The 17,235-nt window shown below is 27.7% G+C and overlaps 3 protein-coding genes across 5 annotated transcripts; 2 read left to right on the forward strand and 1 right to left on the reverse strand.

Moving 5' to 3' along the window:
• Nucleotides 1–1,036: 1,036 nt before the first annotated feature.
• Nucleotides 1,037–2,590, reverse strand: Rpl32 (ribosomal protein L32). The gene is made up of 4 exons (XM_074244646.1): nt 2,572–2,590; nt 2,225–2,330; nt 1,980–2,132; nt 1,037–1,249 (listed from the first exon to the last, which is right to left on the reverse strand). The coding sequence occupies exons 2-4, from the start codon at nt 2,315–2,317 to the stop codon at nt 1,091–1,093; spliced, it is 405 nt and encodes a 134-aa protein (XP_074100747.1). The 5' UTR covers nt 2,318–2,330; nt 2,572–2,590; the 3' UTR covers nt 1,037–1,090.
• A 923-nt stretch (nt 2,591–3,513) lies between these two features.
• LOC141528713 (uncharacterized) lies at nt 3,514–4,983 on the forward strand. Its single transcript, XM_074244904.1, has 4 exons — nt 3,514–3,827; nt 4,131–4,226; nt 4,349–4,451; nt 4,645–4,983. Exons 1-4 carry the CDS (start codon nt 3,705–3,707, stop codon nt 4,869–4,871), a joined length of 549 nt encoding a protein of 182 aa, XP_074101005.1. The 5' UTR covers nt 3,514–3,704; the 3' UTR covers nt 4,872–4,983.
• A 717-nt stretch (nt 4,984–5,700) lies between these two features.
• LOC141528640 (transcription initiation factor TFIID subunit 4) lies at nt 5,701–15,960 on the forward strand. 3 transcript variants are annotated; one of them, XM_074244796.1, is made up of 10 exons: nt 5,701–7,512; nt 7,576–7,857; nt 8,865–8,987; nt 9,095–9,424; nt 10,202–10,345; nt 10,445–10,710; nt 10,799–10,965; nt 11,277–11,407; nt 11,703–11,885; nt 11,966–15,960. In XM_074244796.1, the coding sequence occupies exons 1-10, from the start codon at nt 6,337–6,339 to the stop codon at nt 12,242–12,244; spliced, it is 3,081 nt and encodes a 1,026-aa protein (XP_074100897.1). In that variant the 5' UTR covers nt 5,701–6,336; the 3' UTR covers nt 12,245–15,960. The 3 variants fall into 3 exon arrangements, with proteins under 3 accessions (XP_074100897.1, XP_074100898.1, XP_074100899.1); XM_074244797.1 differs by having other exon boundaries at nt 5,703–7,512; nt 7,576–7,794; XM_074244798.1 differs by having other exon boundaries at nt 5,703–6,840.
• The last annotated feature ends 1,275 nt before the right edge of the window (nt 15,961–17,235 follow it).

Raw genomic sequence — 17,235 nt, forward strand, 5'->3', positions numbered from 1 at the left:
ATGAAATAATATAAATTATTTTAGATTACTCAATTCTGAAAATAATTAAATTTTAATAAAAAATAATTGAAAAAAAAAAAAATTATTCAAACTTTAGAAGTACGGAGAGAAGACTGGATAAATCCAGCAGACATATCAGAATATGCAAAGTAACGTCCGCATAGCTTTTCAGTCAAAGTGTGTTACTACCCGTCGTAAGTTAAGACGGTCAAGCAGAGGTCGATAATCTTTCGCTCCTGGGTCAGTTAACGCTTGACACGCGAACTCTGTATAGTACTCGAGTTCGCAAACTTAAACGGGAATTAAATCTGTTCCAGTGCAGTGCAGATCTGTATTTTTTTTTTTTTTTTTTTTAACGGCTGCTCGTCCTATTTTTTACCTTTACTGTCGTAAAATATATAAAAATACAGATATATTACATCTATTTGGTTTTTATTTAATGATTCATTTTATGATCCGTAGACGATTTAGTATCGTGTGATTATAATGAGGAGACTCGCATGATTGTCGATGCAATCAGAATAGTTACTGGCTTGACACGCAACTGTTTTATCCAGTACTTCTTTTGTTCTGCGTCTTACTGAGATTATCAACTGTAACTATAAATATAAATATAAATAAAAATAGAATTAGAAGTTAATATTGCAATATCTGGAAATTATTTTACACAGAAAAAAAATTAACTTGAGCCAAGAAAATATTTTTCTTCTTAATTATTATCTTGACCAAAAAAAAAAAAAAATGTTATTGACACCGCAAATTTCACTTATTCCAAAAAAATTAATTTTCTTGCTTTAAGAAATACGGATCTTGATCCAAGAAAATTTATTCAAGTCAAGAAAATTTTTTTGTTTTGACAAAATTCGGCCACTTGCTCCAAAACAGTAAATATCTCGATAGAAATAAATTTTCATTTCAAGATAAATTTTTACTTCAGCCAACACAACTTCGGTCTTCCTTTTGTTCTCCAGTCAAGAAATTTTTCTTTCTGTGTATGAGTTAAGAGGAAATTATGATTGATGAGTAAATACTGTGGTTGTTGTTTAGTTTTTGTTTATATTTAATTAAAAATAAAATACAAATTTCCAGCTTATTCGTTTTCTTCAGAACGGATACGTGCGTTAGCGTTCGTTACACGGATAGACAATTGCTGGGCACGTTCAACAATGGATTTGCGTTTTTTACTGCTTACTGCGTGGGCGATTTCAGCGCAGAATTTACGGTTCTGCATCATCAGGACTTCCAATTCCTAAAACAAAAAAAAAATATCAATTTTTAAATTATCTCAAATTTTAATTAAGTTTTGTCAAGAATACTATCACAAATATTTATAAATTCACGAAAAAAAAAAAAAAAATTATTTAGTACATTATTAATATCAAAATATCAATTTTTAAAATTACACACTAATATCGAGAAAATTATTAACATCATAATTTAATTAATAGACTTTTGTCAATTTTTTGAATTTTTGTAAGTTAAATTAATGTGAAAAAATAAAAATTTACATTTAGAAATTAAAAAATATTACAAATACAAATTTCAAAAAATTTTTGATTTGTAATAAAAATAAAAAAAAATTTTTTTCAATTATCAGATGTCTGCCTTAATTTTTAAGATTTCAATATCATATTAATAATTAATATTAAAGAATATAATCAAAGTTGACGATGATTTAATCAACTGATGGATCTCATCAATTTAATAATTAAAAAAAATGAGTAATCTCCAAATTGAATGATTAGCTATATAAATTAAGTTAGCCGACATCTAAAAAATTTTTAGAATTTGTTTTTTTTACTAAAAAATGATTACAAAAAAATTCAATTGTAAAAAACTTGAAAACAATGCGTGAAATTTTTTAAAAATATTTTTAAGGTCTAATTTAATAATTAAAAGAAAATCAAAAAATTAAAAACGTCGGCTAACTTTAGTATTATGATTAGCTACTATAATAAACAATCTGGAGTAAAAATTACCTTGATATTGTGTACGAGGACTTTTCTAAATCCAGTGGGTAGCATATGTCTTGTTTTAGCATTACTACCGTATCCAATGTTGGGCATCAAGTACTGGCCCTTGAAACGTCTACGTACTCTGTTGTCAATACCCTTGGGCTTTCTCCAGTTACGCTGAATAATTAAACAAATAATATTACGAATAAGTAGTTGTTGACTTTAAGAAAATTAATACGTATAAACAAATAATTAGGAAGAGGTTATACCTTGAGCTTGTCATAACGGTCACTTTGATGTCTGACAAACTTCTTTGTCCTCTTCTTGACAATTGTCGGCCGGTATGCTGGTCTGATTGCCATTTTATCGCTAAATCTGAAATACAAAAATAAAAAACAAAATTTAGTATCAATTGCAATAACCTCCAAATTATCACGAGCAAAGAGGCGGATTTAATTATTTCATTTTTTTTTTTTAGGTCATTTCCAGAAAGAATATTGTTGGAAAAAATGAGCTTCTGTAATTGTTTATAAAATTAAAAATTTTTTATGTTAATTAATTGAAAGATTATATTTTTATTTAAAGATTTAATCGGAGTAGTTGCATATACACGTACCGTTACCTTAGCGAGGCGAAATGAAAAAGATGGGGAGGAGAGGTTAGTTGTCCTAGCTCTATAATGTAATGTACATTGCCGCCGTTAATATTTAACTATAGTGAGAAACTAGTAATTTAATAATGAAAAAAAAAAAATTACTATTATTTTTAAAGTCCCTAGAATTTTAAGGCTAATTTTTAAAATTATTGCGCGCGCTGGTAGTGGGGGATTTTTATGTTTATATGAAAATTAGAAAATTAAGAAAATTAAGCTAAAAAAAAATATCATTTGGACTTTTTAAAAAAAGTACATAAAAATTTTTTTTTGCAAATACAAATTTTTTTACAAAAATCACTTTCATTTTTAAAATTATAAACATTTTGATTTTATAATTTTTATTAAAAAAAAAAAAAAAAAAAAAAAAAAAAAAAAAAAGGAATTTTAAATTCCAAAATGACAGATATTAAAAATTTTTTTTAGAATTTTATAGCAATTAAATTATTATATAAAAAATTAAATTCACAAGTTTCACATGTGAAAATTAATAAAAATCACAAATGAAAATTTTCAGAAGCATTATTTTATTGTAATTAATTTATTAAAAAAATTTTTTAAATTAACAGCTGACGGCTAAATTCAGTGTTATGTTCCAAAAATAAAAATAATTTATAAATTTGGTGAGAAAGATTGCCCAAAAATTCAAGAGTGTTCATCAATGAAAAATTTGTAACAATTTTAATTTTAATTTCTCTTTTTGAAACTTATTTTTTATTTTACTTAAAAAAATTAGAATGAAGAAAAAAAAATAATGATAAATTTTTGATGACAAAAGCAAATTCATTGTAATTGTTTCAAAAACAAGGGGCGTGAATTGATAGGATAAAAAGCTTAAAAGAAATCTTTGTATAGTTCATGTCATAAAAATTTTAGCCGGACAATGGTACCTACATTAGTAAGACAATCCTAGCCATATATTAAGTAGGGAGAAAAATTTTCTACCTGCTTATTTTTTTCTTTACAAAGGTCCTGCTCTCTGAACAAGTAGAAGTTCTTTTCGTTCATTGTCACGTGTTAATACTTACGTATTTTATCACGCACTAACGTGTTTATATTATTTGAATTTTTTGAAATTGCATTTTAAGTTTGTGAAGATGCTGGCTATTTCAGATATCAGAAAAGACTTCGTTTACATTACGTTATCTCCAATGGCTCTAATGTTTCCGTCTGTGAATTGGAGATTTATGTACGACTGGATGAAGATCGACGAGCAAAAAGTAAGAAATTTTTTCATACCTACACTGAAAAAAAAAAAAAAAAAAAAAAATTAACTTGAATCAAGAGAAAAATTCTTGAACCAAAAAAATAATTATGAAGGGTTTCATTGTCTTGCATAAAGACCAAAAATTCTTAAATTAAGTAAAATTTACTATTTCTTAGTTTAAGAATTTTTTTACTCAAATTAAAGAGATGAAATTTTAAAAAATTATTTACTTGATTGAAAAATTTATTTTTCTGTGTGTAATTTAAAAGTTGTTTAGTGAATACTATTATTTATTTTGTGATTAATTAACTGGCAGAATCAAAAAAAGGAAGCCAGTACTTCAGAAGACAAAATTTGGACTTCAGTTGCAAGTACTTTGGTTTACGAGTCCGAGAATTTACCTCACATGAATGTAAGTGTTGAATCTAAAATTAAATAAAATTAGTTTTTATTTAATAATTGATAAAAAGAAGTACTTACGATTATTGAATTAAATGTTCTTTCTTTTAATAAATTTCAATTTTAATTTTAAAGGGATCGAAATGTAAATGCTGTCCTGCTACTGTCGATACAGAAATACCGAATTTCATAGACTCGAGGCTGCCCACATATGAAGAACTCTATCCAAAACTATATGGTAATTTTATTTAATTAATTACTTAAATATATAATACTGAAATCAGCAAACATTTGAAAATTATAAGAAAACAAATTTTTTTACTAAAAATTTGTTCTAATAATCTAAAAAATTGTAAGATGTCTGTTGATGTTTGTATTTTCTTGAATGTTTATAAAAAAAAAATTAATTGAACATTTTTTTTTTTTTTTAGAAATCCACGAAAGACTTATCGATATTGAAGCTGGTGAACCTGTGCAGATAGACGTACCTAAAAACAAATTTGATAAATTAATTAAAACGTATTCACTTCAACAAAATGACAATGTTTCAAACTGTATGAAAATTTTAGGTCCAGGTCTTTTATATTTAATTATTATTGTGACGATAGTGACAACTTCAAGCTTTGGGTTGTATTATTACTATTATCCTTACTTTTAAATTAGACATAATTGTTTTTAGAGGCTATAACTTGGTATTTATTTAAAGAAAATTTTTATATATTAATAAAAACATTTCTTAGACTGACAAACTTTTTACAATATACATAGTTTGATTTATTAACTACATTTAAAAATTTTTAGAATTTTTTTTTTTTATTAAAAAATTATTTAAAAAAAAAAATAAAAGAAAAAATTTCACACGTAGAAATTTTTAAAATTACACATGAAATTTTTAAAAAATATTTTTTTACTTACAATTTTTATTGAGATAAAAAAATCAAAAATTTTAAGAATTATTAGATGTCTGCAATTTTTAATACCTTTAACATTTTTTACATTTTTTAAGTCATAATGTGAAACTTTTTAATTTAATTGTTTTTTTAATAATTTAATTGCTATAAATATCTAAAAAATTTTTTATATCTGTTAACTTCAGTGTCACATAATCTAACAATTATTTTTTTTTAAATATTAGTCGTTTAATTTTGCGGTAATTACTTTTAGTATTTCAAAAGTGGCGCTACTGTTCAAAATAATTTCAATGAGCGCGAAAAGTTTAAATTTTAAAACTTCATTCAATTTTTTTTTTTTACTCCAACTTTTTCTGCAAATATTAAATAAATAAAAAACTTAGTACATAAATTAAATTAAATAATAAAATTCAACAAAAGTAAATAATAAAAACCACAAAAGAAACTTAAAAAAAGCGTCTCTTTACAAATACGGTGTCAAACAACAACGCCCCCAGTGTGTCTTTAAGAACAGAAAATAATTATAGGTATATTATGATAGTAGTGAAAATATATATAAATAATTGTTAAGGTGAATAAATAAAAGTTTCTAAAAATAAAATCTTAAAAACCGAAAAAAATATGAAAATAACAAATTTTTCTAAGCCAAATAAATTTTGATCTCTTTCGGAGTATTTTGGCGGGGTGACGTGTTTCAACAACTCAGCGGCTATTGACAGCAGCCATATTGCTATTGAAATTGATATATGTACTTGTGTGTTGTGTTGGGAAAGGAGCTTTATGAATATCACTCCTCTTCGCCTCGAGCGTTTATAATTACGTATACAGTTAACTGGAAATGGTGTTAAAAAAAGTTGTTAAAGTTTAAACAATATAAAAAAATGGAGCAACAATTAAAATAAATAAAAATAAAGTATCCAAAAGTGTTTTGAATAAAAAATATTAACAAAGTTTTGGAGTGCAACTAAAAAAACAGATAGCAAATAAATAAAATCCGTAAGTAAAATTGTTAGTGTTGATTTGATGGCAGTAATGTGGAATATTAGAGGATCAGGATCATCAGCATCGGGCTCAAGTTTGCCAGTAACACTGATAGTTGGTGTAAAAGAGAGAGCGCGATTGAGTAAGTCCGAGGTAGGGGACAATGCACTATGGGAATTATTTTGGCCACGCGCCTGCGTATTTTAGTTTACAGTTGGAGCTTGGAAGAAAATGGCGTCAGCTAAGTTTCTGGAGGAAGCTCTCAGCACGGACGTCGATGAATCCGCGGTAAACGCGATCGTGGGCTCGCTCGAGACGCAGTTGGTAACGTCGTCGCCGGCAGTCGCGGGTCACTCTCTAGTAACTGCAGCCACGGCTCACCAGAACCACCATCACCAGTTAACAACGGGTATTTCGAACGGGGGCAGCATCCCCAGCGTGGTACAGAAACATGGGGTTGCCAACGGCGGCGGTACCACCACCGTAAACAACTCCCTGATGACTCAGGAAGTCACCAAGTCGATTACTACGACCACCTTGCTGCCAGTAAACGTCGTCACCTCTAACGTGGTTGGAGGTTCTTCTCAGGTCGTAGTGACTACTCAGCATCAGCAGCAGCAGCAGCTACATCAACAACACCAACAACATCAACAACATCAGCAGCATCAACAACAGCAGCAGCATCAACAACAGCAGCAGCATCAACAACAGCAGCAGCAGCAGCACGTACAAACTGTAAGTACCAGTGGGAACATCAGCAGTGCCGGTGCTGGGATTCCCGCTACCGCTACCTACATCAACCAGCTCGGAGCAGGCAACCAGGTCCAGGTGACCAGCAACCAGCCGAGCAACATCGCCTTGACCAAGGCCCACGAGTCTGTTAAGTTGATTTACAATCCCTCTGTCGCTGGGCAAGTGGTTACCTCTGGTGTTGTTAATGTTAATAATAAACTTACTTTCCCCGCGCAAACTGTCGGGCAATTAGCCAACGGTACTCTCGGGGTTTCTTCACAGGGAACAGTGCTTCAGAGTGCCTCGAACGTCGTCGTCAGCAATGTCGGCTCGGTAGTGACTCAAAGTGGACAGCCGACTGTTGTGACTGGTGGTGTTAATAAACCCGGTCCGGGTACTGCGCTTGTTATTAAGACTAGTGGTGCACCTGGGGGCATGGTTTCTGTTCCGATGTCAGTTCCGGCTTCTGTGGCTGGTAATGTCGTAACCACGACATTACAAGCCAAAGCTGGAGGAGTTGCCTCGTCCATTGTGCCTAGCAATGTCCAGTTTGTTAATGTTAATGCGGTGAGACCAGGCACTCCGGTGGCTGGTCAGCAGCCTGGGAAGCAAGTCGCTGCTCCCAGAGTTGTTATTGGCCCGCATATTGTTAATACCAGACCTGGAGGTCCAGGGGTAAATTTAATAAATTATTATTTATTTATTTATTTGGTGAAAATTAATTATTTTATTATTTAGATTACACTGCAAGCTCTTCATGGATTGCAACCCGGAACCCAGGGACACCTGATTGTCAAAACAGAAAATGGACAGTACCAACTGTTGAGGGTAGGCCCGGTCCCGGCGGCGGCGGCAGCTCCTGGCGGGAATGCTGTCACTCCTAATAATATTGCGGGGAATGCTGTGGTTGCCTCGACTCCTGGAGCAACTGCTTATCGTCTGACCTCTGTACCGGCTGTAAGTAGGCTGAACGCTCAGTTCACTGGGCCACCACTCGCCACCATTCGAAAACCCGTTCAGGTGACGCACCTCATACCTTTTGAGACCGATTTTTAAATGCTCGTGTAGAATTTTAGATTTTTTTAGTTGAATGATTTTGGTAAGGTGATTATTTATTATAATTATCAATTAGTTATTTTTTTTTTATTGTTATGTTTTACAGTAGATCACGTTTTGTTTATTTTTATAGCTCCTAGATTTGTGCATCAACGTTGACTCACGTTCATACGAGGATTTGCATGTTATCTACACGGAAAAAAGTAAATTGTAAAATTCACTCTCGGATTCCGGTTAATTTTTATAGTTTCAAACAGTAAAGCAGACATCAGGGTGGAAAAAATATAAATATTTTCTTCCATGTAAAGAATAAATTGTAGTATTTAAATGATAAATTAAAATCACGATTTTACTGTTTGAAATGGTAATTTTTAGCAGTTGATAATTACTTATTATAAATCGACTATTATTTATTACAATTTACTTTTTTCCGTGTAGCGATCGCTTAGGAGTTTATTTTATTTATTTTATTAAAATCATTTTATTTGCTAAATTTTTAAAGCATGTGCTGAAGAACACATTTTTTAAAAATTTTCAAAATTATTTCTCTCAGTGTCTAAATTTTGTTAAATTTTTTTATAAATTATTATCTATCTTATCGTAATTATTTTTTGGGACATAAATTTTAATTACTCTATCAATTAGTGAGCATTGTAATTTATCAGAATTTATTTTTTAAAAAAAATTATGGGGTGTTAATTTTTTAATTTCTCAAAATAATATTTTAAAAATATTCAAATGGGTCTATATGAGGTTTGAGTGCGTCTTGAAATTGCATTTAAAATTTTATTAATTGGAGCAATCTCCAAGCAAGTAAATAATTATTTATTTATTTATTTATTTATTATAAAATCGTTTGGCTTGATTTTAAAATTTTATTAAAGACTAGTTATTATAAATTACAGTAAACTGGTATGTAGATTTATTGACATTGATTATTAATTATAATTATTTATTTATTAATTAATTAGACGGTAGCCGCGAGCGTTACCACGACGACAGTGACACCAGGAACAGTAGTGAGTTCTACTACGACGGCAACACCCGCAACGACGCCAGCCACGACAACTCCAGTAGCGCAAACACCTCAACAGGTATATAAATCAATCAATCTAATTAAATACTTATTGGAGCTATTCAATGAGTGAAATAAAAGTTATATTTGTTATTTATCCTCTAATTGATGATTTTTATTTTATAGCGCCAAACCGCAGATAATACCAAAGAAAAGTGTCGTAAATTTTTAGCAAACTTGTTAGAATTATCTAGTCGGGAACCTAAAGCAGTGGAACGTAATGTACGGTCGTTAATACAAGAGTTAATTGATACTAAAGTTGAACCTGAAGAGTTTTGTGATAGACTCGAGAAATTATTAAACGCATCACCTCAGCCATGTTTAATTGGTTTTCTCAAAAAGAGTTTGCCACTTTTAAGGCAATCACTTGTTACCAAGGAATTGGTCATCGATGGTATCAAACCACCACCTCCAAATGTTGTTTACTCGATAGCATCATCTCCAATCATTACACAAGTATGTTTTATTATTATTATAATAATAATAATAATAATAATAATAATAATAATAATAATAATATTTTATTTATTATGAGTTTTACTTGTATACTAATTCTGACTTTTACAAGGCTGATTGTATCAGCGTCTCCACATATAGTTTTTCTCTCTATTATCATCGTATGTTCTTCGCTTTTTAATATTATATCAACACAATCTTTCAACCCTCATCCACTTTTATTATCAACATATTCCAATATGTTCTCCACTTTTTATTATCAACATATTCCAATATATCTCTCCACTTTTTTATTATTAACATATCTGCTCTCTCTTTCAATTATCAATATCTTATTCTTGCACATATCTTTTATTATTCTCCATGCGGCTGTGGACCGACTTGTGCTTTCTGTACTGCATTTACCCTATTCCTCACCCCTTTCGATCGGTTGTTGGAATAGTGGCGATGGGGAAACCACAGAGAAAACCCATGCCAGTACACAGTTCGGCTACCGGAGCGACCCCCGACGGTTGGTGTTGGAACTATTCTAACAACCGTCAGGGCTCGAACCCTCGCCTCACGGCATGATTGTGCGACCGAACTAACGGGATAATGACTTTAGTTCGCTCGGCCATCATGCCGCTTTTAGTTATAATAATAATAATGATAATAATAATAATAATAATAATAATAATTTAAGTTAATTTAATTTATTATTATTATTATTTTTTAATTTTTTATTCTTATTAAAAAATAATATTTAGATGATATAATTCACTAAATTAAATTTTATAGAATCAAATAAGGCCAACAGTTGCAATGTCGACGGTACCAGTAGTAGTGTCCAGTTCACCAGCTCCATTAAGAGTTATGGCACCTCCCTCTGTAGTAACATCAACAGTTGGTCCTCGAGCACCTCAAGCGATCCCATCTAGACTGGTAATTAATCAATAAATTAATGAACTGAATATTTTTAATAATAATTACTCAAGGTCGTTAAATTAAGAGTAAAAAATATAATTAATTTTTTCAAATTAGATACGACCTATGACGACAATAGTTCGCACTCCAGTGGCACATACTGTGAAATCAACCGTAGCGCTTACGAATGTGAGACTGGCTTCGCCAACTGTACAGAAATCCCCGATAACTACCAGCACACTTATTAAAACGATACCCACTGTTACGCAGGGTAAGACAGTTAACGCCGCCACTACTGTTAATAAAACCACAGTGCCTTCTCTTGTTACTAAACCACCGAATAAAGAAAAAGAAAAAAAGACTTTTTCATCAGCAGGCTACACGTAATTATTAATATTGATATTTTACTTTTTTTTTTTTTTTTTTTTTTTATTTTATTTTATTTTAATAAAATTTTTTTTTTAATTCAAGGGGTGATGATGACATCAACGATGTCGCGGCGATGGGAGGTGTAAATCTCGCTGAAGAGTCTCAAAGAATTCTTGGATCAACAGAATTTGTCGGTACGCAAATACGGTCTTGTAAGGATGAAGTTTTCTTACATGTCTCGCCACTTCAACAGAGGATTAAACAAATTGGTAATTTTTTTTTTTTTAAATAAAATAAAAAAATTTTTTATTTTTATTTATTTTTAAATTTCAATGCCAATTCAGTAAAGCCAAATGGTAAAAGTATACAAAAAAATATTATAACAAAGTACAAGTATAAATTATGAAAATATAAAAATTTCAAATTTTAAATATTAAAAAAAAAATTTTTTTTCTTAAATTTGGAATGTAATTATGATAAATACAAGAAAAGTTTAAATTTGAATATAAAAATTAAACAGTTAAAATCAGTGATGCAAAATACAAAAAGATGATAATTTTGACGTAATTTGTAATTTTAGTTTCAAGTTACGGTCTTGAAGAACCGAATCAAGAAGTTGCAGCATTAATATCTCATGCGACTCAAGAAAGGTTAAAGAATTTAGTTGAAAAATTGGCAGTTATCGCTGAACATCGGATAGATTTTATAAAAGTGAGTATTTAATTTATAAAAATAATTTAACAGTAAATGTTTTTATTATTTTAAATTGTCAAATAATCGATTGCGACGTTTCATCAATTTTATTTTGACACCATCAAGTAATCTATGTGTAGAAAAATTTTTAAATCATAATAATAAGTCACAAATACATACAATTGATGATTTAAAAATAAAATTGACAAAACGTCGCAATTGAAGAAAAATAAAACTAAAAATTTGGTGTACAACATTCTGATTATTTAAAAAAAAAAAAAATAATATTTTAAATATTTTATAACTAACTTAGGTTGACCCTCGGTATGAAGTAACGCAAGATGTGAGAGCTCAGCTTAAATTTCTTGAGGAACTCGACAGAGTAGAACGTAGAAGACACGAAGAACAGGAACGTGAGTTGCTATTGAAGGCCGCAAAAAGTCGCGCGAAAAACGAGGATCCCGAGCAAGCTAAATTAAAAGCTAAAGCCAAGGAGGTAATTTTATCATCTTCTTTTAGACGAGTCGTATATATTGTCATTTATGAATAAATAAATAAATTTTTTTATTTTTTCAGATGCAAAGAGCTGAGATGGAAGAGCTACGACAACGTGAAGCGAATCTGACAGCCTTGCAAGCGATAGGTCCGCGGAAAAAGCCGAAATTAGACACTGGTAGTTCGACAAATAACCCTGGAGGCAGTGCGAATGTGAATGCTTCCGCGTCAGGAATGAACCGACCAATGCCAATGAGGCCGCGAGTGAAGAGAGTTAACTTTAGGGACCTTTTGTTCCTCCTCGAGCAAGAGAAGGAATCGTGTAGAAGCACAACGCTCTATAAAGCATACTTGAAGTGATGTTCTGTAAGGGGTAGGAACGCGAGTGATCGGCTCGAGCTGGCCTCGACGGTCCTCCTCTGCTATTTATGCTGTTACTATTGCTGCTATTATTATTATTGTAATTTTTCAAATGATGATGATAATATCAACAATATTGCGTTATACGTAAATTGTATACATGAGACGTGTACTCGGCAAATGTTCACTCGGATCGGCCTGGTATTTTTTATAAACTCCAAATTCATTTATTGATTATTGATAATCAAACATTGATTATAATTAATTGATAAATAATAATAGTTATAATTTTATCGCGGTACTAATTTCAAAAAGTCAATTTTAGAATTTTTTTTATTATTTCAGAGTCAATTTTTTAAAAAATTGTGCTATTCAACTTTTTTCTTGTTTAATTTCTAAATTTTTTTGAAAATTTGTAAAATTTGTGAAAATTGTGATAATCTAATTTTTTCTTTTTAATTGTTCATTTTTTATGTATTAAAAAAAAATGCATTATTAAAATCGGACAGAAATTTCGTTAAAAAAAATTAAAATTAAAATCGTGACCCCACTTGAAAATATTTACCAAAAATTTTTCAACTCCAAATTATTGGAAAAATTGTGCTTAAAAGCTCCTTAAATATTTTCTATCCATGCATTGCATTACATTTTTGAAAAATACAAAAAAAAATGAACAATTAAAAAAAAAAATTAATTATCACAATTTTAACAAATTTTCAAAAAAATTTATAAATTAAAAAAGAAAAAAGTTGAATATCACAATTTTCGAAAAAATTATATAATCCAAGATTCTATTGAGTATAATTTAAATTATACGGGATATTTTTTCGGATTATATCCAGTGTAATCTGGATTATATTTGATATTATCTGAAATTTTTTTTCACCACAGATAATACTAAGTATAAAATAGGAAAATATGTGACTACATAATTTTTTTTTTTTATTAGTGGTTTGAAGATCATTATTCCAATAAATTCTATTAATATTAAATTAAATTCATACGACGTATTTTTTTGGAGTTAGTACCGCGATATTAATAGTTATAATTATAATAATATCATGTCGATAATACAACATACACACACACTTCCTATTAACGACTGAAAAAGTTTTTTAATGTATGATAATATTATATACATAGGTTTATAAATAGATTGTTCTTTATTTTTTTGAAGAAAAACAAAGTAATAAAAAATAATAATAATTATAAAAATACCATGGATTGGCTGGTTTATAGTGAACATAAAAACGTTTAGTGAAATGCGATTATGTAAATTGTGAATAGAGATTGTGGGAGGGTTGTGTTTAAATGAAATAATTAAATCTTTTTGAAATAACTTTTTAATTGTTTTGGATCAATTTTTAATAATTCTGTTCTACTTAATACTGATAAAGATCTAAGTGTTATTAATTGATGTAAAACAAAAAGTATGTTGAAAAGATTTATCTGAGAACCTTCTAGGAGTGATACAATCATTGAAAATGTGCGTATACATTGCCACGTTATGTGTATGTCTGCTCTTTAATTGTAATACTTGGTCTATACATTTGGACGTGCAGTGCAAGTTGTATTATATAAGTGATTAGGTACATTTTTTTTCTTAATTAATTTTTTTTTTTTATAAATATGATTATTATATAAGTAATTATTATTATTATTTTATTACTATTCTTTTTATTATTATTAAGAATTATTATAATAATATGGTAATAGATTTATAGTAAATTGTATTTTTGCAAATAATTATATAAATAATTGATAATCCGTGAAGCACTGTCCAAATTGTATAGTTTTATTTGTACAATATATTATAAGCATATGATTATTTCTTACTATTATTATTGTCATTATTAATTCGCGTTACTAATGCCAAAAGGGCGTATCTCAACATTTGGCTCTGCAAAGCCAAAAGAGGGGATAAAAAAATTTTTTTTCCTCCAACTAACTTAAAGAAGTTTGTAACATTTAGATCTGTAAGAAAAGTGAATGAAAAAAATTTTTTTCTATACGCCCTTTTGGCTCTAAGACAAAAAAAATTTTAAGCCAAAAAGGCGTATCATTTTTTTTTAATCATAATTAATTATTAGCCTTACAAAAAATTTTTTTTTCACCACAGATAACACTGTGTATAGTTTAAAACTATTTTGTCTGAAAGCCAAAAGGATGTATATAAAAAAAATTTTTTTATTAATTTTTTTTATAGATCTAAATGTTATAAATATTTTTAATTTAATTGGAGTGAAAAATTGTTTTTCTACGCCTTTTTGGCTTTGCAGAGTCAAAAATGCGTAGATGTTGAGATGTGCCCTTTTGGCATTAGTAACGTCAATTGTTAGTTACTAATTATTACAATTATGTGAAAAAACTTTTTAATATTCAATAATTTTTCATATTGGTACAACAGAATATTTGGCTACTCGATTATTCTTCACCATTTAATTGTTATTATATTTATTCTATATATTGTAATTTAGATTCTCAATGTTTTTTAGTAAATTAGCTGTTATGTTTTTTTCTATTAATTAATTAATTAAAATAAAATAAGTAATATTGAATTTACGTAAGGGATTAAATTTGAATTGAAAATAAAAAAAAAAAAAATTAAATAAACACGATTCTTTTTATCAAAAAAATATGATAATAAATGTGTAATAAAAAATCGTGTACCTGATTTATAATTTGAAAAAATAATGGATTTAATTTAGAAAAAAAAATTTTTTTTTTTTTATTAACACGTTATCAAAAATTATTTTATTTAATGGCGTAATTTTAATTATTCTCAATTTGATTATTTAAAAATATAATTAATGATTTTTTTGACAATTCAGTGAAGATTAATCGTAAGAGCGTGACGTTTGCATTAATAATTTTTAAAAATAAAATGAATGAGTAAAAAAAATGAAACAAATGTAAGTTTCAATTACGAAACAATTGTTTGTATAGTACATTGTACAGTTTAAATAATGATCACAATATTGGATGCGCAATTGAAAGAATAATTAAAAGAAACCATTTAAACAATTATTATTAATTAATTTTTAATTTTTTCGTCTTTGATAAAAAATGATAAAAAAAAAAAAAATAATTAAAAAAAAATCAGTAAGAAATAAATTGTGTTGCGAGACAATCATTATTCCTGAACAAAATAACGCGACAAATTATTTCAAATCAAATTATTACATTTCATTACACTTTATAATTATATCGTATATATTGATCGCAAGTTTTATTGAATTATTATTTAATACATAATTAATAAAATAATTAAAGATCGTACATTATTTTTTTAAACTCATGTAAGTGCGGTCTTTTTACTATTGAGTATATTAACTAAGTATTCTAAGGACTTGTTACTAATAATGCGTTATAAATATAATTTACTATTTTTTTTTTTTTTTTTTTTTTTTTTTTTAATAATTATTTTGATATTTCGGCGAACTAGTCTCGTTGAAGATAGCAGTTTATTTAATTAAATATGTAATAAAATAAAAAAGTGCGTGGTGTATTCTAAGTGTAAATAATAGTTTAAAAAATTAAATTTTAAATGTTTAAATAATAATCCAGCGTCAAAAAATTAACGTCACTTGTAATATATAATAATAATAATAATAATAATAATAATTATGATATTACTAATAATAATATTAATATATCATACACACAAAATAGAATTGTTGAAAGAATATTATAAAAAAAAAAAAAAAAAAAAAATACGTACTACAGCTTTAAATTGCTGAGACGTTTTTTTTCCTCAACTGCCACCACAGTGGAATTTATTAGACGATAATGATTTTAAAAACTGATAAATAAATAATAAACCAAGAACACGGAATAAATGTAAAAATAATGGATTTAACAGTGTTTGGTACAGTATGATATTTTTACAAATTGTATGAATTAAGTGAGGTAGTCGAGATAAACAAATAATAAGAAAAATAAAGGTACGAACAAAAAAATTGTTTTATCTAAAAAAAAAAAAATAATTCGGGTTTGTCATTGTCTTAAATAATGAATATTTTCATTTATCTGTTTATTTATTGTTATTTTTTTTTATTTTAACTGAAAGTTTATTTTTAATAATTTTATAAGCAAATCTACTCTGAGAAAAAAAATTTATTTAAAAAAAAATTAGTATTTTGACAAGAAATTAAATTTTGTTAAAGATTTTCAATAATTTTATTTCTTAGATGAAGAAATAAAAATTTGTTCATAGTAATTTTTTTGCTAAAAAAAATTTTATTTGATTAGGAAAAAAAAAATTTTATATCGACAACTTGTGAATTTTTATCCAAAACTTTTTTTTTCATAAAATTTAGAAAACTTTTGGAAAATATTTATCTGTGGGGTCAATCATTTTAATTTTAATTTTTTTTAACGAAATTTTTATTTGATATTATTGATATTTTTTTTTTTAAATACATAAAAAAAATGAAAAATTTAAAAAAAAAAAAAATTGTGATATTTAACTTTTTTTTTTTTTTTGATATTGTTCATTTTTTTATGTACTTTTAAAAAAACATGAAATAAGGATAAAATATAAATTTTATTCAAAAACATGAGAGCCAAAAGTTTTTCCAACTTTTGAAGGCAAAAAGTTATCGAAATCTATATTTTTTTCTTTCGCAAAAATTTTTATCATAAATGCGCTGAAAAAACAAGAAGAATAAAAAAAAATTTTTTGAAATATTAATTTTTTATCTAATTATGGCCCAATATGAATTTGACCTCACTTGTAAATAATTACCAAAAATTTTTCACACAGTAAGTTTTCTATAAAAAAAAACTTGTGAATTTTCATCGAAAATTGTTTATTTTTTCTTCTAAATCTAGAAAATTAAAAAAAAAAAAATTATTCTTCAGCTAAGAAATAATTGATTAAAATTTTCAACAAATAAATTTTTTTCAAAAGGAATTTTTTTTCTTAATCTAGAATGTGGATGATGATGATTATTATTATTATTATTATTATTATTTTTATGTACCTATAT

This window comes from Cotesia typhae, unplaced genomic scaffold (genome assembly GCF_013202065.1).
Source record: "Cotesia typhae breed Kobodo isofemale line unplaced genomic scaffold, CoteBio_Ctyphae contig_44, whole genome shotgun sequence".
NCBI classification, from domain to species: Eukaryota; Metazoa; Arthropoda; class Insecta; order Hymenoptera; family Braconidae; genus Cotesia; species Cotesia typhae.